Raw genomic sequence first — 25059 nt, forward strand, 5'->3', positions numbered from 1 at the left:
TACGACTTTGCTTCCTACAATGAGGTCAGGAAATGTATACTTTCGATAGAGGTAGGCGGAAAACATATTCATTGTCTATTTCTCAGTGAATTTTTTCTTCCTAATGAAAGTATGTGTATTACTTGAAACCCAAAGTGAACTACGTGCAAATACACAACGAATCAAAAAAGCAAAATATTTCTATGTGTCAAAACTTGGGGAGTTTACAAAAGTTTCAATGAAACAATTTTGCAGTAAAACAATCAATTAAGGAATTATTGAACTTTATCTTCGAAGATAAAAATGAAAACAACAATGAAAATTAATTGGCGCTCCGGGGCGACTTCATTGATTCCAGTGGCGCATTTACTTTTTCAGCTGCAGGAAAACCCGGAAAAACCTACAGCATCATATCAATTGAAGATCTTGAATTGTCAACGTCCTGTCTCTTATAAAACAAAATGTAGGGTGTCTCCAGAGGCTCCAATATATTCAATACATCGCCAGAACACTTCGTGACACGACTATCGTCAAACTTAAACTAGCCCATTTCGTCTTTGACCAAGGCGTATTGATGACCAAATTCAACGCCAGAACCACAGTGAACAATGACTGCATGAATATTATAACAGTGGTCTGCTAAATTGAAATGTTCATCTATTTCGAACCTTCGAAAGAGTTTTTTGCTTCCGTCAGAGGTTAAGTCTTGTTTGAATATTATCAGTGTTATTATCAGATTGAGTGGTGCCTCAGCTATACTTGTTTCCTTATATCAGTCAGTTAGTTTGGCGCATGTTTGGCAATACAGTCGATCATCACCTGTTAAAAATTTAATTTTCGGATGATTTAACAATAACCTTTGCACGGAGTGGTTAAAAGTCATACTAGGAAACGCTAGATGAAGTTCCAGAAATTCACTTAAGTTTTCGCTACCTCTTGAACATTTACTACAAAGTAAACAAGTGAGGATTTTTCCGGCAAAACACAAAACGAAATGGACTGTACGGAATTATTCAACCAGAGCGGCCAGGAGTATTGATTTTGCTATTGTTTTTCTCACTGAAAAACCCCAAGAATTCGGAACAATTCTCTTGTTTTTTGGGAAAGAAAGTTTTTGGCTTTCTACTACTCCATCTGATACAAAAAAAAGATGAAAGAATCTTCCAAAGAAAGGAAGGAAGTAATCAATTTGAAACTCTATACATGAATGTGTAGATCATGCAAAGAAGTAACTTTCAGATACAGACTGAAAGCAAGTCCTCCTGAAACAGCTACTTTTTGTATCAGATGGAGTAGTAGAAAGCCAAAAACTTTCTTTCCCAAAAAATTAATCACTCCTAAAAATATAACCCCTTCAATTCAAATTCTCTTGTTGTCCTAACGAGTATCTAGTGGACTTCAAAGACCCCAGGAAATCGGTTGGAGAGATAGATGATACATTCTTACGAAACTGCAGCTGCATGAATAGGAGTTTGAGTTTGATGAATGGGTAGGAAACATTCCCGTTCTCGTTCATCATAAAACCTCGTTGTTGAAATTCTGCGTCATGAACAATACTTGTAATGCTATTCATGTAGCAAGTGTTTCCTGAAATATCCAATCCAATTTTCTTCTCTACATTTCCAGGACAACTCTCTACTGATTCGTACGGAAGAACATGTTTCACAGAATCTCCATAAGAACCATTTCTCAAGCTGTGAAGAAGGGTTTCATATAGGGATCGATTCGGCTCTTGCTTCATGAAGCTCTTCCACTGAAAGGGAATCAGAACTACAAGGACTGCATCTCATATTTGGGGGGCAAAAATGACCTGAGTCACTGCACTGAAAAAGAAGAAGGTGGATCAATCGCTTGTGACTCAACCTTGATAGGAGACTGTTTAATATTCACGTATCTCGGCTTGTTTCGAAGAGATTTCAGTTCCGTACTGAAATTAGGGCAATGCATGATCTATTCGAAAGTATGTGAAGGAGGAATAGTTCTAAGGACCGGAGCAGCATTGCCACGTTGAATAGCAATACTAATTCTTTCTATCAAAAAAGAGTTAGAACGGTGATCTTTCGTTGCTTGGCCTATTCTCCTTCCGAGTTCACGAACGTTCACGAGTTCCGGGACATGAACACCAAAAGTGTCAACCACTACTGGATGGAACAGATATATATATATATATATATATATATATATATATATATATATATATATATATATATATAATATATATATATTATATATATATATATATATATATATATATATATATATATATATATATATATATATATATATACCGATCAAAGAGTACTCATCTATTTATTATATATATATATATATATATATATATATATATATATATATATATATATATATATATATATATATATATATATATACATATGAAATAAATAGATAAGTACTCTTTGATCACTCCCATTTTGATTTCAATTCAAGAGCCACCGGTATACAGCTGTTTCAGCCTATTGGGCATCGTCAGTACCGGGCAGGCGGTCCTCAATTGAAGACAAAAAGAGAAAAACCAAGAAAGTACTTGATAAAAATAGCTGCGTAAACGCAAATGAAACATGAGTGGAATCACCTATTGGTGTGACACCCAAGTCAACTTGCCAAGTTTTTATGTCAGTGTGGGTGGTTTGACCAATCAACCGACAACTGCGGTAGCAGAAATTTGGGAGGCTAACCTGAAATGCCATCGGAAAACGAATCCACATGTTTCTAGAAATTATATGAAATCTAAAGGTTAATGCAGATCACTCCCATATTAATTCCAATTCAAGAGCCACCGGTAGACAGCTATTGGGCAACGTCAGTACCGGGCAGGCGGTCCTCGATTGAAGACAAAATGAGAAAAACCAATAAAGTACTTAATAAAAATAGCTGCGTAAACTCAAATGAAACATATGTGGAACCATCAAGAAAGTACTTAATGAAAATAGCTGCGTAAACGCAAATAAATCATAATTGGAACCACCTATTTCAGCCAGTAGGCTGAAACAGCTGTCTACTGATGGCTCTTGAATTGGAATCAATATGGAAGTGATCGAAAAGTACTTATCTATTTGTTTTTTGATTTTCATGGAATTATTTTCTAGCAGCTTGACTTCATTAACCTTTCTAGATTTCATATAATTTCTAGAAACATGTGGATTCGTTTTCCGATGGCATTTCAGGTTAGCTTCCCAAATTTCTGCTACCGCAGTTGTCGGTTGATTGGTCAAACCACCAACACTGACATAAAAACTTGGCAAAATGACTTGGGTGTCACACCAATAGGTGGTTCCACTTATGTTTCATTTGCGTTTACGCAGCTATTTTTATTAAGTACTTTCTTGGTTTTTCTCATTTTGTCTTCAATCGAGGACCTCCTGCCCGGTACTGACGATGCCCAATAGGCTGAAACAGCTGTCTATCGGTGGCTCTTGAATTGAAATCAATATGGGAGTGATCAAAAAGTACTTATGTATTTATTTTTTGATTTTCATGGAATTCTTTTTCAGCAGCTTGACTGCATTAATCTTTCTATATTTCATATATATATATATATATATATATATATATATATATATATATATATATATATATATATATATATATATATATATATATATATATTGAGACACACTGTATATTTTTTTTGCATGAAAATAAGGGCACTTCAAAATACTAATCGACGTGTCCGAGCATATTTCTGAAAGAAACAACACCTATGATTTAGTTAATTTGTTCCAGCAGAACGGAAGTGTACTCTTATAACACAAGTTATTCCAATATTTCGATAAAATTCATTATCATCTTCAGGGAAAAGCTACAAATTTTGTATAATGGCAATACACAATGAAAATTATTAATATGAAAGATCACACTTACTGTTAGTGAGGTTGGCCGTGTCGAAAAGAATGTTTTAAACAATTGAAACATTCGAAATGTTCTCAGGGATACTAATGCCTGAAAAATTCTTTATCCATTCTGGTTTTGTGAAAAGTTTTAATTTATTGATTGCAGATAAAATTTTGATAAATTCATTTAAATTCTCAAATCTAATTTTATGAAAGATTTCATTAGAAGAAATTTGTTGTCTTTCAGAAAATTCTAAGAAAACAGCATGATTTGATAATTGGATTATCTCATTCTTAAGCAACTCTAAGTTGTGTTGAATGTGATCAAGAGATTCATGATTATAATTTCAAAATTAGGAAATTTGGTTCCTAACCTGTCAGTGAAAGTAGGGGGGGAATGACGGGTCTGGACCTCCCCCCAAGAGTATGCCCCCCAGATCCACAACACTGACTGTGACCTTGATTCGTTTTTTTATTCTCCGCCTATGAGTTGACCTTGAGTTGCGTGTAACATAATGAGGTGGAACCCCTTTTTTACTCTCCGCCCATGACTTTGGCATTGAGTTGTGTGTGATGTTATGACCGTGAATCCTTGTTTACTGTACAGCAATGATTTGGCCTTGCATGATTATACGTCACATGACCTTGGAAATTTCCTAAGCGATTTCGAGCTTCGAACACGTCATATGACCTTGGGAAAAACTTTGAACGATATTACTGATATTCTACCTTGAGTTTGAGTGAAATTTAATAAAATTTCATAGATTCACTTTGAATTGGGGTGGAGGGTTGTGCACATATAACATGTGTGTTGTGAATGTTTTTTTTGTCCATATTCTCATTATAATCGTGTGGTATTATATAAAAGATGTATACGTGTAATGAATGTGGAAATAGTTTCACTCGGAGTGACAACTTGCGTCATCATCAGCGAGAATTATGTATTCTTGCAAATAATGAAGGACCATCAATGTCGAGGAGGTCTAGGTTAAACCCTCCAATATCTCCAGAAATGCAAACCAGTTTGTGTTGCAATTTGAATATGGCAAGTGATCAGATGAATATTCATCGGAAGACTTTGCAACATAGAACAAATGCATGTATTCAATATGGGGACGGTGTTAAAATCATACGCACAGCATTCAAGTATAGAATTGTGAGCTATAGAGTGGATAGTCAAAACCATCACATTGATTACCCCACATTTTTCAATGAATTGAAGCAAAAAGTTTTTAAACTACTTGAAGAAGTGTTAGTTATCCATAAAAGTGTGAAAGTCAATATGGAGGTGTTGGACGTTACTATCTTCAAACTAAAGAGTTTTTAGAAGTAAAATCATTCAATAGTCCCAATCAAGTTGTCGATCAATCGAATGATTCGAATGTGATTTATAACATTTTTATTGATGCTTTAACTGCTCAAGCATTGGAATTCCAACATCGGGATTCAGGTAAGTGATGTATTCACAAAATTGGTTGTTAGATGTGAAGAGAAAATAAATTTTCAGGTTGGACCATCGAGGAAATTCTGTTTATGGAAGTAAATGTCAACAAGTATAGCCCCCTTGGAGGCTCTTCTTATATCAAGTTACCCAAATTCATTGAGTCGAAGAAAAGTGTTGGGAATGTTATTATTCAAGATCGATACTGTTTTGCATGGGATGTAACTTCAGCTCTGTATCCTGCCAGTTTGAGAGTGTGTGAAATTTCATCATATCCTCACTTCTCTACCGTATTAAATGTAGCAGGTATGGATTTTCCAGTAAAGTTAAAAGATATTCCTAAATTTGAGATTATGAATGATTGGTCTATCAATGTTTATGGTTTAGAAAAATGTTTCAAAAACGGTAAAGTTTCATATGATATTGTAGGCCCGTTACACTATTCGAAACGTAGACTTAATAGCCATGTGAATCTGCTGAATATAATGGATGATTCTGGTAACAGTCATTATTGTTGGATTAAAGATTTATCGAGATTAGTATCATCTCAAATATCTGCACATGAACATAGAAAATATTTCTGTGATGGTTGTTTATTATACTTTAGTAATGAGCGGGGTTTATTGCGATATCAATTGAATGATTGTAATCACATATCGACAACAACACCAACCACAAAATTCAGAGTTGATAAATTCGGTGAATGCGTACCTGAGAATATTTTGAAATTTGAAAATTTTGAGAAACAGTTGAGAGTTCCATCCACCGTGTACGCTGATTCGGAATCAATCCTCAAACCACTGCACACAAATGAACCAAATCCTGCTAAGTCTTTCACAAATCGAACCTATCTTCATGAACTATACGCTTTCTCATATCTCATAAAGTGCTCTTTTGATGATTCAATTTCAAAATTCGTATTGTATAGAGGGGCTGATGCATCTAGAGTTTTCATTTCAAAGTTGGAGGCTGACGTCACAAATATATATCACAAATATTTGAAAAATATCGTTCCAATGAACCGTTTGACTGTTGAGGAAGACAATGATTTCAATAATGCCACTACATGTGCTATATGTGAAATTGCCCAATATGCCCAATCTCATTCCGATCATTTTCCATAATCTCAGTGGGTATGACTGTCACTTGTTCATAAAAGGTTTATGCACCAATAAAAGTAAAGTTGACGTCATCGCTCAAACTAAAGAGAAATATATTTCCTTCACGAAACATTCATTTATGGAAAACAAATTAAATCGAAATGGGCAAATGAACGAAGAATTTTTGAAATTTAGGTTCATTGATAATTTCAAATTCATGAGTGCATCTCTTCAAGAGTTGGGCAATAATTTAGATGAGAAACATTTTGTGGAAATGAGAAAACATTTTCCAGAAAATGATAAATTCAAACTTATGAGACAGAAAGGTGTTTTTCCATACAGTTTCATCGATTCTTTAGACGAATTGAATTATTCATCTATACCATCAAAGGCGGACTTTTTTGACAAACTGAATGAAAGACATATTTCTGATAATAATGATTATGATAGAGTGAAGCAGGTATGGAAAACATTCAATTGTCATGATTTGGGTGAATATTCTGATATTTACTTAAAATCAGATGTTCTATTACTGTGTGATATTTTTGAAAATTTCAGAAACATGAGTTTGAGTACATATAAATTGGATCCTGCACATTATTTCACATCTGCAGGTCTTTCTTGGGACGCTATGTTGAAATATACAGGCATCCAGTTGTAATTATTAACTGATATAGACATGGTGCATTTTTTTCAAAATGGTATTCGTGGCGGTGTTAGTCAATGTTCGGAGAGACAGCACATTGCAAATAATCAATTCCTTCCAAATTATAATCCTAATGAATCTTCATCATTTATCATGTATTTGGATGCAACAAATCTGTATGGTCATAGCATGTCTCAATCACTACCTTTTGGAGGGTTCACATGGTTGACCTCCGATGAAATAGGTAAACTAGATATCGTTAGTATTCCAGATGATAATTCTCAAGGATACATTCTTGAAGTTGATATTCATTACCCCGTTGAATTGCACGATTTACATTTACAATTAGAATTGAGATTTCATTTTCTTAAGTGATTGAGTCACAATTAGTTTAGGGCGAGTATATGATTTACAAAAAAATTCAATCATTATATTTTATTCCAAAACTGACAATTGCGCGTATTTGGCATTTTTGGAAAAAAAAGGATGTTTAGTATCTAAGTTTTGTAACTTTTTGGGTGGAAAATATCGATATTCAAACAAAAATTCATAATTATATGTCTCTGAAGTCTAGACAATTTCATTATTTTTATTGAAGGGAAGCGTGAAGTTGTTTGGTTATTTGGAGAAAAAATATTTTATCATTATATGCTGCTGATGTCTAGACAATTTCATTCTTTTATTGAAGTGATGCAAAAGGTTGTTTGGTTTATTTTGGAGAGGAGATATTTTATGATTATATGGTGCAGTAGTCTAGTCAATCTCATCATTTTATTGAAGGGATGCCAAAGGATGTTTGATTTATTAGAAGAAAAAATTTGGGTAGGAAACCCTGACCGTAAAATCCATTAGCACGTTCAGAAGTGCATTGGCATATTTGAGGTAGAAACCGACGAAATGTCCATTATAACATTCGGGAAGTTTTATAGGGTGATAAAGACTGAATTCTAACAATTTTGTGATTATATGACTCTGCACTCTGGACAAATGTGAAATCTCAAATTAGTTTCTACCAACAATAAACTCTTACTACCATTTTCTTCCATTTTTAATTTTGTATCGTTAGTACAAATCATGAGACTCGAATTCAACCCCCCACCAGAAAGGGCTGACCTTTCCAAACACCAGAACAGAATCAGAAGGGACAACACATCATTCTGTTGTAGTATCTCTTACCCATCAAATTAACTTGCAGTGACAGTCAAGTCAAGTGATATAGTTGACTCAAGCAACCCAATATTCATCAACGATTCTTAGCAGTTGAAGTTATCTCAATGTAAGTACATATATTATTCATTTCGAATTGAAAGGGTTATATTTTTAGGATTGTTTAGTTTTTTGAATCTCTAATTTGTATTCAATTCAGTGTTCATATAAAATTATCTGTTCCGAAAGTTTTTTTTTGTGTAAATCAACTGATTTTCATGGAAGTAGATGTTTTCGAAAGAGAGTTTTTATTTATACGTAATATAACCTTGAATATTCTGAACAAAATTTGAATGTTTTTGAAAGGAAGTTGAGATGTGACGATGTTATATGGATATCTTTTCTGAAATTGATTCCTTCTTTTCAGTTTCTACATTTTTTTTTTGTATAATTCAGTGTTCATATGAAATTATCTGTTCAGAGTTTTTTTCATGTAATTCATTGTTTTCTATGAAAGTAGTTGTTTTTATGTAAACGTAATACAACCTTGAAAAGTGTGAAACATGTTTAAAGGTTTCTAAAAGGACATTGAGATTTTGATGATGTTATATGGAATTCTTTTTTGAAATTGATTCTTTCCTTTCAGTTCAATAAAGCAGCCAGGTGAAGCAACTCCATCAAGGCCTTCAAATCTCAGCAGCTGAAAATTCATCTCGATGTAATTACAACCTACTATATTATTCATATCAAACTGAAAAGGTTGTATTTTAAGATGAGATTAATTTTGGTAAAGAACAGTATTTTTGTTTTTCTATGGAGTATTTTTTTTGTGAGATTCAGTATTCATATGAAAGTAATTGATTTGAATGTAATTTTTGTTTCATGTAATTCAATGTTTTTTTGAAAGTAGCTATTTTAGAAAGGGAACAATGTGATTAAAAGTTACTTCTTCGTATAGAGTTACTCCTTTTGAAATTGCTTTTTCTGGAAGATTTCCACTGTTTTGTATCAAGGTGATGAAAAGGAAAGATAAAAACTGTTTTTGTTAGCTAATTAAATTTATTCATATTATATTGTCTATAATTTTTTATGATTTCAGAACCATGTCTCTGTTGAAAAAAGCTTTATTAAAACCATCAAGCTCTGTGAACCGATCAGAAATGTGTGAAGTCGAGCGCAGGGATATAATTGTCCACCAGAACGTGGTCATTCAGGAAGGCGGGAAGATACCACAACCGGTGATGACTTCCATTCAGCAGATGCACAATGCTAAATCTTTTTTAAATGGATTCAATCCAAACCATGTGGAGTTGAATGACAATCCCCCAAACTTTGATAATGTGATGGCGACTCAAACCCAGAATCTTGATGAGTCATTTCCGAACTTATCACAAACTGTTGTGAGTAATATATTAGAGATGGAGGAAATGTATTGGAAGAATATGGGATCTCCACATAGTTCAATCGATCAGAACAGTTAGGATGATGACCTTGAGAGACGTAAAAGAAATAAAAGGGAGGGTGAAGAAAAGATAATGAAGAAGACGAAGAAGTCTAAAAAGTCTAGCTCGAAGTCGCCATCTAGAAGGAGGAACAAGATGAATCATGAAAAAAGGGATAAAGACAAGTCGATAAAAGTGAGAGAGATGGAAGTCATAGCAGGACCTTCTACATCACTCCAACAGGTAATTATCATTACTCAAACGCGACAAGATGTTAGTTCATCATATCCTTTTATTCCACAGGTTCCTGAATACGAGGATGTTAGCCCGGGAAGCACACCGCCTCCAACGATTGACCTCGAAAAATCAGACGATTGGTTTTCATTTATGAGATCCAGGAGAGACAAATTTTTAGAGATGTATCACGTTTACAATGGATTCGAAACGGAATATAGAGCGAAGAGGGAAGAACTTGTTGAAATGGAAGAGCAAGTTTCTCTCCTCAAAGTGGAATGTGAACAAATAAGAGCAGCTCAACGAGAGAGATCTGCTCACATGAAAAACTTTTCTCCTAAAATTCGGCAATTGGAAATCTTCAGCAAGGAGATACATGAAAATTCCACCTTACATCTCTTTTAAAATTTTTTATCTTTCCCTCTACATTTGCAATTCATGTATCATAATATTTTCTTTATTATTTTCATATCTGTATTATTTTATTCTTATTCAGAGCAATCATGTAGGCCCTTAGTTTTATTCATTCTTCTTTTATTCTGAATGAAGATATTATTATCATCACATGAAAAAAAATGCGTTTCAAGTTCGAGAAGTCTCCCCCAATAAATCTTTTGTAAATATTTTTTTTGTATGTTGCTAATGAAGTTATGTGTGAATGTCACTTTCTAGTCATATTTAAAAGTGTATAATTGATTATTCATATTTGAAAAAATGAATAATGAACGTTTCAATTAATCATTCATTAAAAAAAAAATAAAGTTATGTAATGCATTTTCTATTTATATGTAAGAAAGTATATTTATATTAGAAAAATAAATAAGGAAAGTAACGATTAGTCATTTTTATTTCAAAAAACAAATAATATTCATGTATGTTACTTTCTAGTCATAACTAAAAGTGCAAATCTGATTATTCAAATAAATAATGAAAGTAACAATTAGAAAGTTATTTTCAATCTCTGAAAAAATTAAATGATTGAAGTATTGATTATTAAATGTCGTCAATGCCACAGTTCAAATTCTACAGTTCAAATTCTACATCCTTTATTGAGATGGATGACTCAGATGAAGTCAAATCAATGGATATTTTTCAGAAAAGAGAATGACATTATCATTCATTACATTCAAAAGTTATTTGTCGAAGACAAAGTCAATCGTTAGGGCCAAAACTCCATGTCAGGGGGTATATGACATTTCATAACACAAGGTCGTATGAGATATAAATATCTCAGCGACTTGTGATGTCATTAAATTTCAAACTCGAATGATTGGAGTTTCAAAACTTCATGTCTGAGATTATATGACGTGATCATAATACAAGATCATGAGACACGCAAAGTTGTGTTCATATATCGAGGTCATATGAGACAAATATCCCAAGGATTTGTGATGTCATTCATTGTCAATGTCGAAAGATTGAAGGTTTTCAGCTTCACACTGCAAGTAACAGACCACTTGTTTCCTCATCATGAATCAAGTAACACCGGTTGTACAAGAAGCCGATTCAACGAGTGAAATTCAAAAAAAAATTCAATTGCATATATATATATATATATCTTTATTTTTCATCAAGAACAATAATACTGCAATCACATTAATGAACTTTCATCAATCCAAGAGTTATGATCTCCAGAAAATCTCAACCATTTCACGAATAGGCGACGTCCTTTCTTTTCCAAAACTCGTTCAACCAAATATGTATTGGGATCTTTTGCTTTATTCACCTCCATTTTATAAAATCAACCTTTGATTGGATGTCCATTCACATCTTCTAGCTCATAAGTTATAGACTCTGTACTATTAATTTTCACAACTTTAAAAATTTCAGTGGTGAAGTTTGCAGTATAACCTTTGGCGAATACGTTTTTAAATTTACTAATTCGTACCATATCTCCAATTTTAAATTGACTTTTTCCACGTTTACCACTTGGCTTCTCAGATTTTGTATGAACGAACAATTTTGTAGATGGTTTTACCTCTGCAGGCTTCATGCCAATGGTGCGATGAACTTTTTTGTTATATTGATTGGTAATTTTAGGAAGAACTTTCAACCACTTGTAATGACTTTGAAGTCATGAGTAAAGAACAACTCGCTGATATGCCAAAAGAGGTGATGATTGGGTGTGCGTCACATGAAATTGCATCTGTATGGGATAAGTTACCACAAAACCTACAAAATGATATTGATATGATGAAGTATCAGTACTGCCAAGACCATTACAATGATTCCAGCGGCGGCGGCAGCTGTATTTCTGATGTGAATAATGGTCCACCTACAAGAAAAATTTTCTGTTGTTATTGTGAAGTGAATGATGTGAATGTAGTCACAAATAGAGATATGGATAGAGCACCGAAAAAGCGACGATTACTCCACAATTTCTGCTGTCAGCAATAAAAAGACTTGAATCAGTGAAAATTCATCAGTCATGTCACGTACGTTTTCATTGACGGGATACTCTGGCGAGTTGAGCGCCAACTTTTACCCTCCCATCGAATTGGATGCCACCAGTAATTATGGTCTGGGATTACATGGTTTCTACTCCTACAACTCCATATTCAATGTAGATGCTAAGAATAATGTTATCGGCTATTCGCAGATAATAAACTCACCCCCCACTATTATAAACATTCCACCTGGAGCATATTAAATTTATGAAATCAATAACGTGATTCAAAGATTCATCAAATTCAAAGAACTGAAACTAGAAAATGGGGATGAAGAAAATATCAACGGAGTATTTCTCCTACATGCAAACAACAACACTCTGAAATGCGAAATGCGCTTCAAATATTTTATCAATCTCAAACATGAAAACACCATTGCTGAACTTCTGGGGTTCGATAATAATGTGTTCGGTTGTGGAGGAACACACGAATCAACATTGCCTGTGAATATCAATAAGGTGAGAATAATTCGTGTGGATTGTAATGTTACAGCTGGAGCATATTCAAATGGTGATGAAATCCATAGCATCTTTGAATTTGATATTGATGTAGAGCCCGGTTACAAACTCACCAAGGAGCCACGAAATATTATATATATGCCAATCCAACCTGGGGGTCGTCAGTATCTCGACAATATCACTCTACGCATATTGGATGATAATGGTAAGCTGATCAATTTCAATGGTGAGAAAATAATAGTTAAATTGGAATTGATAAAGCTATGACAATCATCATTTCTCATATGTTGATTCACAACATCGACGACCGTCATAAGTGTATCACAAAAATGAGTGGAGGAAGCATCGATAAGTTTGGTCGCAGAAGTAGGGCTGTTTCAAATACTGTTTTGCGAGGACCACCTGGAGCCGGTTTCAAATTGACTTCCGATGGAAACTTCGATATGGAAAATAAATGTTTGAAAAATATAGCACAACCTGAAGAGAGTACGGATTGTCTTAATCGTGATTATGTTGGTTTTTACATCTCAGAGATTAGAGGAGAAATAGATTCTGACATTGATAAAATCAATTTGAGATTAGATAGAGTAGAAACACATTCCTCATCTGTTAGAAAAGATCTCATTGCGCTTGGACTGAAACAACCCTCGATAAGTATTCAAACAATTGACCAAAAACGATTGTGAGCGATGATCATCTGTGGAAAAATCAATATAAAGCTGAAGCTCATAAAATAGTTACTCAGTATTTATTACTTCTCAGCGCTGAGCAGATGATAATCTTTGATGAAGTTATAAACTCTACAATTAATGTGAAAAAATGGGATTGTGTTCTAATAGCCATCGATTACAGCAGCGGCAGCTGATGAATCAACGTGATGCATTTGGTGGAGAGTTTAGTCATGTGCATTTGAATGAGGGGAAATCTAAAAGTCGATTCATTCCACATATGTTAGCCAAACGGTCAAGATATAGAATAAGCGCTAGTAGCGTGAACTTTCTCAAATCCATTGGTTTGAAGGTGCGATATAAAGAATAGTAATAACATGGCTACCATCACCACAAGTGATGAATTGGAGGTATTCGAGGAGCCCATGTTCGACCATTCCCTCATTAGCCATCATGAGCATACATATAAGCCATGTGGTTCACCATATTACAAAAATTCAGATGAAATAAGAATTCCAATCAATTTTCAAGATCTTATACTGGATAGAGCGGACAGTTACATTTATATCAAGGGTAAGTTCACACCATCTGATACCACGAGGCAGTTCAACCTATCCAATAACGCCCTCGCCTTTCTCTTCGATGATATTCGCTATGAAATGGGGGGTGACCAAGTGGTCGTTGTTCGAAAACCTGGTATAACTACAACAATGAAAACGATATCATTCGGACAAACACAAGCAAATTCACTACTACCGATAGGATGGGGTCTTGATGTGAATAAACAAGATATATTGGATTCCGTCAGCAATGTATTCAGCGGCAAATTACCCTTGAAGTATCATCTCATGGGTTTTACTGAAGGTAACAATAAAGGGATATTGAATGTGAAGCAGGAGCTCATTTTGATTATAGCACGCTCATTCAGAAAAATTCTTTGGAGAAGTTGATGCAGATTTGGAAATCAATAAAATAGAATGGAGAATCAGACACATTGTGCCGGAAGATCGCCAGAAATTGAAACTATTGAATCGCATCAATAAAAATTCTAATAATGCTGAAGTGAAGGTGGCTTATCGTATGTGGGATCTTTATGAATTACCCACACTTCGTGACACATCCTCAGATATATGGGCCGTGAAGACAACCAACAGCTTCGAAAGACCACGATATATCATTATCGGCTTTCAAAATACTAATCAATCCAAAAATATATCAAAAGATGTAACTAAATTCTCACATGTGAACATTAATAATATTCGACTATCTCTGAACTCTGAAGTATATCCATATGAGCGTTGGAATCTGGATTTCGATAAGAAGTTAGACTCATCAGCCTACTATGCATATGAAAACTTCCAACGCAGCTACTACGATAAAATTATGAGTGAGCCGATGATGGATATTGGCAGCTTTCGCAACAATCCAATTCATCATCGACTGCTTCCATCAACCCTACGCTATGAAGTCATCCACTGTCGACATCAAAAAAGAATTTGAAACACGCAAGGTGAAGTTTCCAGCAAACACCAAAGAATATGCACTCATCCTCCACGATGCTGTTTTATCATATAATGCTCTTAACGGCTCTGTTCAGACTAGATTATAATAAAATTGACATGTAATTCATCATGAAATGTTCGATAGATAATAAAACACTCTATAATTATTTTTTGTATTTTATTCACCAAACAATTAGATATAGGCAAATATGGAACATTATTTTATTCATAACATATACAACAGATTTCAATTATTTACATCACCATCAGTTAATGATTCTTCCAGTTGTGGGTTAGGACTTCGCGGTTCCAATTGATATTTCTCTATAATATTCTGCGGCAAGTAGGTGCATATATCGTGAAGAAAATGTTTCAAGTCTGCTTCAATTATTAGCTTACAGAAGTCATCCAAATTCCTGCTTCCATACGAATATTTATGACACAATGCCACACCAAGTTCATACTTTTCACTAAGCTTCAAAAGTTTTCGCACCTCCTCAGCATCATAACATACACTCAAATCATAATTTGATGAATGTAGAGCGTCAAAACTCAGATCAGCCATTTCCCAAGCCATTTTTCTTATGGCAGAATCCAAATCCATAGCTTCCGGCCATTCTTGTGCTGAATATTGCATCCACATATTTGCAGAATGAACAGCTCTGAAAAAACACAAATCACATTCATTAGTTTGGGATATATATATATATATATTTTTCTATAATAAATATAATATTTTATTAATATTAGTTCCAACGAAATCAAATATACATATACCATTAAAAATTGAACAATACCTATCACTAATGAAAGAATAAAATAATTCATTAAAACCAAAAAAAATATCAATTTCAATAAAAATTTAAACGAGAAATTCCGTAAGATTCCAGACGCTGAACTCTACGTAACTCTACGCAACCTTATTTAGATAGAAAAATATCGCTTTTCCTGTAGAACAGCAAATATGGAACTCGCATTCCCTGGGGTTTCAATACGTCTTCATTTTGCACGGTCTTGACCGAAGAATCGTCGTACCTAATCCAGCAATTGTAGCCGACGTGGAAGGCATCGGTCACGTAGTGTCCAATATTGGCATTTTTGCCTTCATGGTAAACGACGGCGAATAGCTTGTATTGTCTCTCTGTTGGAGACTGTGTTTCCGACGATATCAAAGTCGAATCAAACTTCAAGTCGAATTCAAAATCAAAAGCCTTGATAATCTTCGTGCAACGGTAGTTACTGTATTTGAAAAACTTCAGATGCAAAATAAGGATAACGGGAAGTTTGCAGAGCGAAATTTGTTCCGACGCTTCGACCTTCTCGTTTGTTTTCGACGAAGTCACTCCCTCTAAAATGTTCTTGGAGACAAGTACCTTCAGTGCTTCTCTGACGGTCTTCACTTTCTCAATGTTGAGTGGCAGGGTGGAGAGAGTCTGGGTATTCTCAGTGATGTGGTCCACGTTGCGATGAATGCTCGACTTTAGTTGCCCCCCGAAGATGTCACTTATCGGTGTATTGGTGAAGTCGATCCTTCTGGTTGAATGTCCTCCATTTTTTGATTCTATCATGTTCCATAAATTATTTGAATCATTGCTCAAAGCAGAGTCAACGAGAGGTTTTATATTGTAAATGAAAAAAACACTCACTTGAAATTTGACCATGATTGAAGCGAGAGAGTTGATACATATTTCATATAAATAAACCATATTTTCACTATTTACAAAGAGAATAAAGATATACTCAACACCTTCAATCTAAAATATCAAATTTTACCAATGAGCGGGTCTTGGCACCAGGATAATCCTGAGAACTTTGACCCATATATGTAAAAATGAATTTATATTTGGTTGAATTCACTTCACGAATGATGCCCTCTGTGAATTGTTCAGTGACACGTTTTGGAAGCCACGATTCGTAAGAATTCCTCATCCAATAAAACTACTTGGATGGATTTACCATATCGTGTAGAAAGCATAGTCATTTTTTCAATTTTATAACCCTTATCGGCAATCAATGATGTTATGGGTCTTTGCTCTAAAACTTCATTTTGTTGATTAATTGCAAAATTAATCTTTTCAATGTCAAATTTCTAATTATCCATTTCAAAAAAATAGTGAAAATTACAGTTTAAGAATATAAAAATATGTTCACCTCTATGACGATGTTAACACTCACTGCTTGGATTGCTAGTTACTTCTCGTTATCACCTTGTAACTCAACAAATACTAATCACCTATCTAACACTTGAGATTATATGAACTGAATGTGAAAGTATGGAACTCCATACTTATAGAAAAATTATCAGGAGGGAAGAGGTTCAAGGTTACATCTTCTTTATATTTGAGCTCATGTATCAAGGCAAAGCCGGTTGTCCAACCAAACTTTGTGTTCAAGGTCATATGACGTGTTCTGAGCTCAATATCGATCAGAATTTTTCCCAAGGTCATATGACGTGTCCGTAGCTCGAAATCGCTTAGGAAATTTCCAAGGTCATGTGATGTATAACCATGCAAGGCTAAATCATAGCCGTAGAGTAAAAAGAGGTTCACGGTCATGACATCACATACAACTCAATGCCAAAGTCATGGGCCAAGAGTAAAAAAGGGGTTCCACCTCATTATGTTACACACAACTCAAGGTCAACTCATAGGCGGAGAATAAAAAAACGAATCAAGGTCACAGTCAGTGTTGTGGATCTGGGGGGCATACCCTTGGGGGAGGTCCAGACCCGTCATTCCCCCCTACTAGTGAAGGTTCCTGTTATATTGTTATGTCAACATATATTGCGGTTCTTATATTTGTAACTTTGTAGTTGGAGATTATCAGATGAAAAAGTTTGGCATTTCGTCAAAAGTAGGCAATAATCAAAAAGGACCCTGTACTGTAATAGTAGGGTTTGCCAAATTTGTATGAATTTAATTCCGAGGACTTCGTCATTCCAGAAGATGAGACTGAAACAGACTAGCAACTCCAGGTCGAGACATTTCGTGGGTATCATAAAATAAGGATTACGCAGAAACACATATTTTCCAGATCGTATCTTAAATGTACTTGTTCGAAGATAAGAGCATTTTCCACAAATGTCATGTCATGTTTTATTGAATTTAAAACCTTATTTGTACATATATTTTTCTGAGCCAAAAACTTTGCTTGAAATGGACGAAGGACATGTACAATGTATGGTATGGCCAAAAATCTTTTCACATTGTGTTTTGAGTTGGTACAAGAGTGATTCTGATATTTGTGATATTATAAAAATGTCATTCTCAGTATTTAGTTCAATCATCAGGAATTTAATGAAAAAATAATAATTCATACACAAATTTTACGTTTTCTGGTAAACCCCAGCCTGTCCTATTACTAATCATTTTAACTTTCATTTTAAGAATGATGCTACAAGTTTCAATAGTAAGGATGTCCCCCTTCACTTTACAAAAGTTCAACTATTATTTCAACCTAAAAAATTGACCTTATTCACTGTTGTCAAATTGCCATGCGACAATAGAACTAGCGTCTAGCGACCACAACGATACTTTGGCTGCAAAGCTTCTTGACAGCTTTGGTTCTCTTCTATCATTGAAAACACAAAATCCGTTCTTCTTCAATAAAAAACCCCACAGACGCTATCATTTACTTGTTTTCAATATTTTTGAGCAGATAAACTATGATTTTTTTAATAAAAATCGAAAAACCAAAGCTATCGAGATGCTCTGCAGCCAAAGTATCGTTGTGGTCGCTAGACGCTTGTGACAGTAGAGGGCTATGTTGCGTACGTCGTACAAGCCGCTTTCCGAGTTTCGTCCATGTTGCAAAACCACATTCTTCATGGAAAACCTCTATCGCTTCAATTGAGAGTATATACATGCCATATATTAGTTTTGGTCATAATAGGTCATCAACACTGTTTCTTCTTCACATCAATGATTTTCTCTACAACTTTTATTATAGTATTCCAAGCATATATTGATACTACAAAACTCCTAGTTAAATTTAACAAATTTTTGGGATCAGCAGATTTATATACATCAAAGTATTACATAGAAAAATTAGTAACACTGGTCTCTAGAAAAATCTAAATTCCTCAGAAATTCAGGCGATTCAGCCATATATCAGATTAAGGTATTAACGTATGATCTCTTGTAAATCGATGTGAAGCTAGGCTGATAAGCTCCTCGTTGAACATTGCTTTACGCAGGTACAGGTAGTGGATGTGAAAGCCTTCTACGTTAAATTGCTGCATTAGAAAATCCAACTTGACATTCAATTTTCTGTGTTGAATGTCTTAACAAAACATACCTACTTTCTATTTTCATTCAGCAAAAGATGGAATCTAAATGAAATTAGAGCATTGTACCATTCAATAGATGTGTATTGTAAACAGATGAATTAAATTCTGATGGAAGTAAGTATTACTATTCACAAGAATCTTTCATGATAGAGGTGAAGATTGTACATCAAGTTATACTTATATATATAGATTGATGCAACTATTTTTCCTTTATTTTGAGTATTTCAATATCAAATTCTAGAAAAAGGATTTGAAGCTTTATATCTTCTATTAATTATCTGCGAGCGCTTTCGACAGTTGGTAGTACTGTCAGTACTACCACCAACTGTGGTAGTACTGTCAGTACTACCAACTGTCGAAAGCACTCGCAGATAATTAATTATATATATATATATATATATATATATATATATATATATATATATATATATATATATATATATATATATATATATATATATATATATATATATATAGAATAGTAGTTTTTCGGGGATTCGGTCTGATTAGAATAAATATTTACTCTTTTTAGCTGCCCGAGCTTTCGCTAATGTTTATTAGCTTTATCGAGGGCTGTAATATAAAAAGAACATAGTAAATATATATATATATATATATATATATATATATATATATATATATATATATATATATATATATATATATATATAAAACATAATAACGGATAAAATAGAATACCTGTGCTATGTGAGAATATTTAATTTGGAAATTTCAATTCAATAGCACAGGTATTCTGTTTTATCCGTTATTATGTTATATATATATATATATATATATATATATATATATATATATATATATATATATACATATATATTTACTATGTTCTTTTTATATTACAGCCCTCGATAAAGCTAATAAACATTAGCGAAAGCTCGGGCAGCTAAAAAGAGTAAATATTTATTCTACTAATTGTTTCATTTTTGATTTTTATATCATACCCACTCGATAAAATCTATATATATATATATATATATATATATATATATATATATATATATATATATATATATATATATATATATATATATCTATATATTCAAGGTTTCGGAAAGTATATTGAATGATCGAATGCAAAAACATTTTAATTTCTCAACGATTTCAGAAAAAATATTTATTATTTATGTTGTATTTCTATATATGTTTGGGAGTTATTTTTTTTCTTGAAACATTGAACAGATATTTTTTTCAACAGCCTTACCTACATCTTTTCTGAAGATATCTGAAATAAATTTAACATCAGTTAAATTTACTATTTCATTACCAGGAGTAGCTCTTAGATCTTCATAGAAACTCATACCTGTTGATTCAAGTTGAAGGACAGTCTTTGCTGACTAGTTGAGAACAAAATTTGGGAATTTTCTTTGGGTGATCAGATTTTATTGAAATATTGGAATAACTTGTGTTATAAGAGTACACTTTCGTTCTGCTGTTCAAACTCCTCCATATTCGATTTTTTGGTATCGAATATCGCGAAAATATCATTCACATACCTCAGTCAAATCCTAGGATTTGTTTCCATTTTAAATAATAGATGTTCATCAATAAAATTCACGTATGAGTTAGAAAATAAGGGACAACTACCGTTTCTTGAAGTTTTGGTAATGAGGAGCCAATATGGAGGGTTAGAATACGATATTCACCCATCACGTTTGTGATGGAAATTCAACCCATCACAAACGTGATGGGTTGAATTTTTCAGTACATCGTCTTTTGACTTTCCCTCTAACACATGATAGGTTCACAAAAGAAACACGTACAATACAGGAAATAGCAGCCACTAACGGTTTCTTGAGGGGTATTGTAGATGACATAATAAGGAAGGATGGTTGAGAATGAACGAAATCTCGACTTTCAGAAAAGACAAAAACAAAGATAAATACATCTCAGTTCCATACCACCAATATACGAAGAACTTTGGAAATATTTTCAAGGAACTAGATATGAAGGTGGTTTTTGAAACAAGTCATACACAACAGAGCCTTTTGAGAAGTTCAAAAGACAAAGTCGAGAATTCGGAAAAGTCTGGAATTTACGACTGCGATGCAAAATATTATGGACAGACAAAAAATCTATTAAAGTAAGATATAAGCAACATAGCACACTTAAAATATGGAGGACCTGAAAAATCAGCAGTCGGCCATCTTATTTTGCAACAAAACCATTCCATAGACTTCAGTTCATTAAGATTAGTTAGACATGAGAGTGTAGAAATAAGTAAACACAATAATATTATGAATAACGATGACGGACCTATAACAAAGAGCATACTATATAGCTTGTTGAAATAATATTGTTGGGTTTACTGATTACTACATAAGGACACATTGCGAAAAAAATCAGATAGGCAATTTCGTGAAAATAATTTTTATATATCTGAAAATTGTTTTATATTCAGCTATAACAGTAAAACATATATTGTAAAATAATAGATGAGGCAAAATTGTAAAATTCATTTAGGTTGGTATACCTGTATGGGTGATACACCTGGATAGTTTACCTGTGATATTTATATAGCATAATTAGTGTTAGCTTCGCGTTGGTTTCTAGTTTGATCTTCCTCTTTGAACATAATCACTTGGTGATCGAAACACGTGTCGAGGTGTTAAAAATAACGATTTGGTGTTGGGAAAAAAACTGCAGTTATATTCATTACTACACCAAAGGTTCCAAGCAGTGCATCATAATGGATTCTTTCTCAAATATAAATATACTTTACCAGGAAACGACAAGATCTGCAGATGTGCCTGTAAATAAATTTTGAAAGTTGAAAGAGACACAATCGCAAAATGAAAATACAGAACAACTTAATAAAAAGTGTGGATGGATGAAAAATTATAAGAATTCGCAAAACATCACTGAACACAAACTGTGAATTGAATACGGAGCGCACTTTACTTTGTGGAAACGTCAAGTATTAATTCAAACACAAATCTCTTTCTCGTTATTTGGAGATGCAAAAAATATTCATAAATATAATTTCAAATTTATTGTCCCTATTGTTTATATGGACAAGTCTTTTCTATGCATATATATTTAATTTAGTAACAAATTCGAACCTTGGATATTGTAGGTGTAAATACCTAGCTTCTCTCCTTTTTGTGTGAAGTGATGTACTGATTTGACTGGACTGCCTTTGAAAATCTGAACTCTGTTTCAAAATATTATATTCATTTTGTGTCTCGATATTTTTTTTTTTTAGTACGTGGTGTTAGTTTTCATTCGATTATGATTTATTATCATTCGAATATCTGAATTTCAACTGTTATTAACATATTTTTTGAATATTTCTGGAGCATCAAATTCGCAAGGTTACTTTTTTCAGGCTTAGGATGCAATCCTCCTTGTTGACAAAAAAGTTAAATGATCACTACTTTCCTTGGACACAACTACTATTTATCACAAGCATTCGATTTCCGATGGCATTCCAGGATAACTTCCAAATTTTCTTCTACCGCAGTTATCGGTTGATTGGTAAAATCACCAACAATGACATGAAAACTTGGCAAGTTCACTTGGATGTCAATATTGAGAAATCACTGCTTCATCTTTGGGTTTGTTGGCAGGTGGAGCAGGTCCCATGCCAAAAAGAAACTCGAAGAAGATCATCGACTCAAAAATTTCAGAACATTTGAGTTCCGGTATGTACCTACGCCAAACACCTTGAGAATGTGGCCTGTTCCTAAAGAAACAACATCAACACAAAGACGAGGTCTTCACATGAAAGAGCAAAATAACCCCTGATGCCTGCAGAAATGCTTGGAGATGAAACTGTGCGGGACTTTGAAATATATATATATATATATATATATATATATATATATATATATATATTTATATATATATATATATATATATATATATATATATATATATATATAAATTGGATAATGTTAGCGACTGGAGAAATGTATGGCAAAATGGATTAACAGGGTCTCTCAGTCAAAAAATCAAAAATCAAACTCCGCTTTACTTTGCCAAGCTTTCGCTTCTAATGGGAAGCTTCTTCAGGGCAGTAAACCCACAAAAAAAATCGTATACATGTTAACTTTTACGTCAATTTATATCTTCAATTTATTGTTTTTCACTCATTTTTACTGCCCTGAAGAAGCTTCCCATTAGAAGCGAAAGCTTGGCAAAGTAAAGCAGAGTTTGATTTTTGATTTTTTGACTGAGAGACCCTGTTAATCCATTTTACCATATATATATATATATATATATATATATATATATATATATATATATATATATATATATATATATATATGAAATCTAGAAAGGTTAATGCAGTCAAGCTACTGGAAAATAATTCCATGAAAATCTAAAAATGAATAGATAAGTACTTGTTGATCATTTCCATATTGATTTCAATTCAAGAGCCACCGGTAGACAGCTGTTTCAGCCTATTGGGCATCATCAGTACCGGGCAGGCGGTCTTCGTTTGAAGACAAAATGTGAAAAATCAGAAAAGTACTTGATAAAAATAGCTGCGTAAACGCAAGCGAAACATAAGTGGAACCACCTATTGGTGTGACACCCAAGTCAATTTGACAATATGTCAGTGTTGGTGGTTTGACCAATCAACCGACAACTTCGGTAGCAGAAATTTGGGAAGTTAACATGAAATGTCATCGGAAAACGAATCCACATGTTTCTAGAAATGATATTGAATCGAGAAAGTTTAATGCAGTCAAGCTGCTGGAAAATAATTCCATAAAAATCAAAATTTGAATAGATAAGTACTCTCTGATCATTTCCATATTGATTTCAATCTAAGAGCCACCGACAGACAGCTGTTTCAGCCTATTGGGCATCGTCAGTACCGGGCAGGCGGTCCTAGATTGAAGACAAAATGTGAAAAATCAGAAAAGTACTTGATAACAATAGCTGCGTAAACGCAAGCGAAACATAAGTGGAACCACCTATTGGTGTGACACCCAAGTCAACTTGACAAGTTTTTATGTCAGTGTTGGTGGTTTGACCAATCAACCGACAACTGCGGTGGCAGAAATTTGGGGAGCTAATCTAAAATGCCATCGGAAAACGAATCCACATGTTTCTAGAAATTATATCAAATCGAGAAATGTTAATGCAGTCAAGCTGCTGGAAAATAATTCCATGAAAATCAAAATATGAATAGATAAGTACTCTCTGATCATTCCCATATTGATTTCAATTTAAGAGCCACCGGTAGACAGCTATTTCAGCCTACTGGGCATCGTCAGTACCGGCGGTCCTCGATTGGAGACAAAATGTGAAAAATCAAAAAAGTACTTGATAAAAATAGCTGCGTAAACTCAAGCGAAATATTAGTGGAACCACCTATTGGTGTGACACCCAAGTCAACTTGCCAAGTTATTATGTCAGTGTTGGTGGTTTGACCAATCAACCGACAACTGCGGTAGCAGAAATTTGGGAAGCTAACCTGAAATGCCATCGGAAAACGAATCCACATGTTTCTAGAAATGATATTAAATCGAGAAAAGTTAATGCAGTCAAGCTGCTGGAAAATATTTCCATAAAAATCAAAATATGAATATATAAGTACTCTGTGATCATTCTAATATTGATTTCAATTCTAGAGCCACCGGTAGACAGCTGTTTCAGCCTATTGGGCATCGTCAGTACCGGGCAGGCGGTCCTCGATTGAAGACAAAATGTGTCGATGGTCATCGTCGTTTTAATCAGGCTGGAGCCTTGCTCGACAAAATGTGAAAAATCAGAATAGTACTTGATAAAAATAGCTGCGTAAACGCAAGCGAAACATAAGTGAAACCACCCATTGGTGTGACACCCAAGTCAACTTGACAGGGTTTTATGTCAGTGTTGGTGGTTT

General features: G+C 33.8%; 1 protein-coding gene and 1 long non-coding RNA gene across 2 annotated transcripts in view; both read left to right on the forward strand.

Annotated features, from left to right (window-relative positions):
* Window positions 1-25059, forward strand: part of LOC141484237 (uncharacterized) — a 697804-nt gene that overhangs the window by 99457 nt on the left and 573288 nt on the right. The gene's annotated exons all lie outside the window — the stretch shown is intronic.
* LOC141484236 (uncharacterized) lies at window positions 9601-10254 on the forward strand. Its single transcript, XM_074179319.1, has 2 exons — window positions 9601-9848; window positions 9909-10254. The coding sequence occupies exons 1-2, from the start codon at window positions 9699-9701 to the stop codon at window positions 10242-10244; spliced, it is 486 nt and encodes a 161-aa protein (XP_074035420.1). The 5' UTR covers window positions 9601-9698; the 3' UTR covers window positions 10245-10254.

Source organism: Leptinotarsa decemlineata, unplaced genomic scaffold (assembly GCF_025532065.1).
Source record: "Leptinotarsa decemlineata unplaced genomic scaffold, Ldec_3_MD MMD2_tig00005009_RagTag_RagTag, whole genome shotgun sequence".
Lineage (NCBI taxonomy): Eukaryota > Metazoa > Arthropoda > Insecta > Coleoptera > Chrysomelidae > Leptinotarsa > Leptinotarsa decemlineata.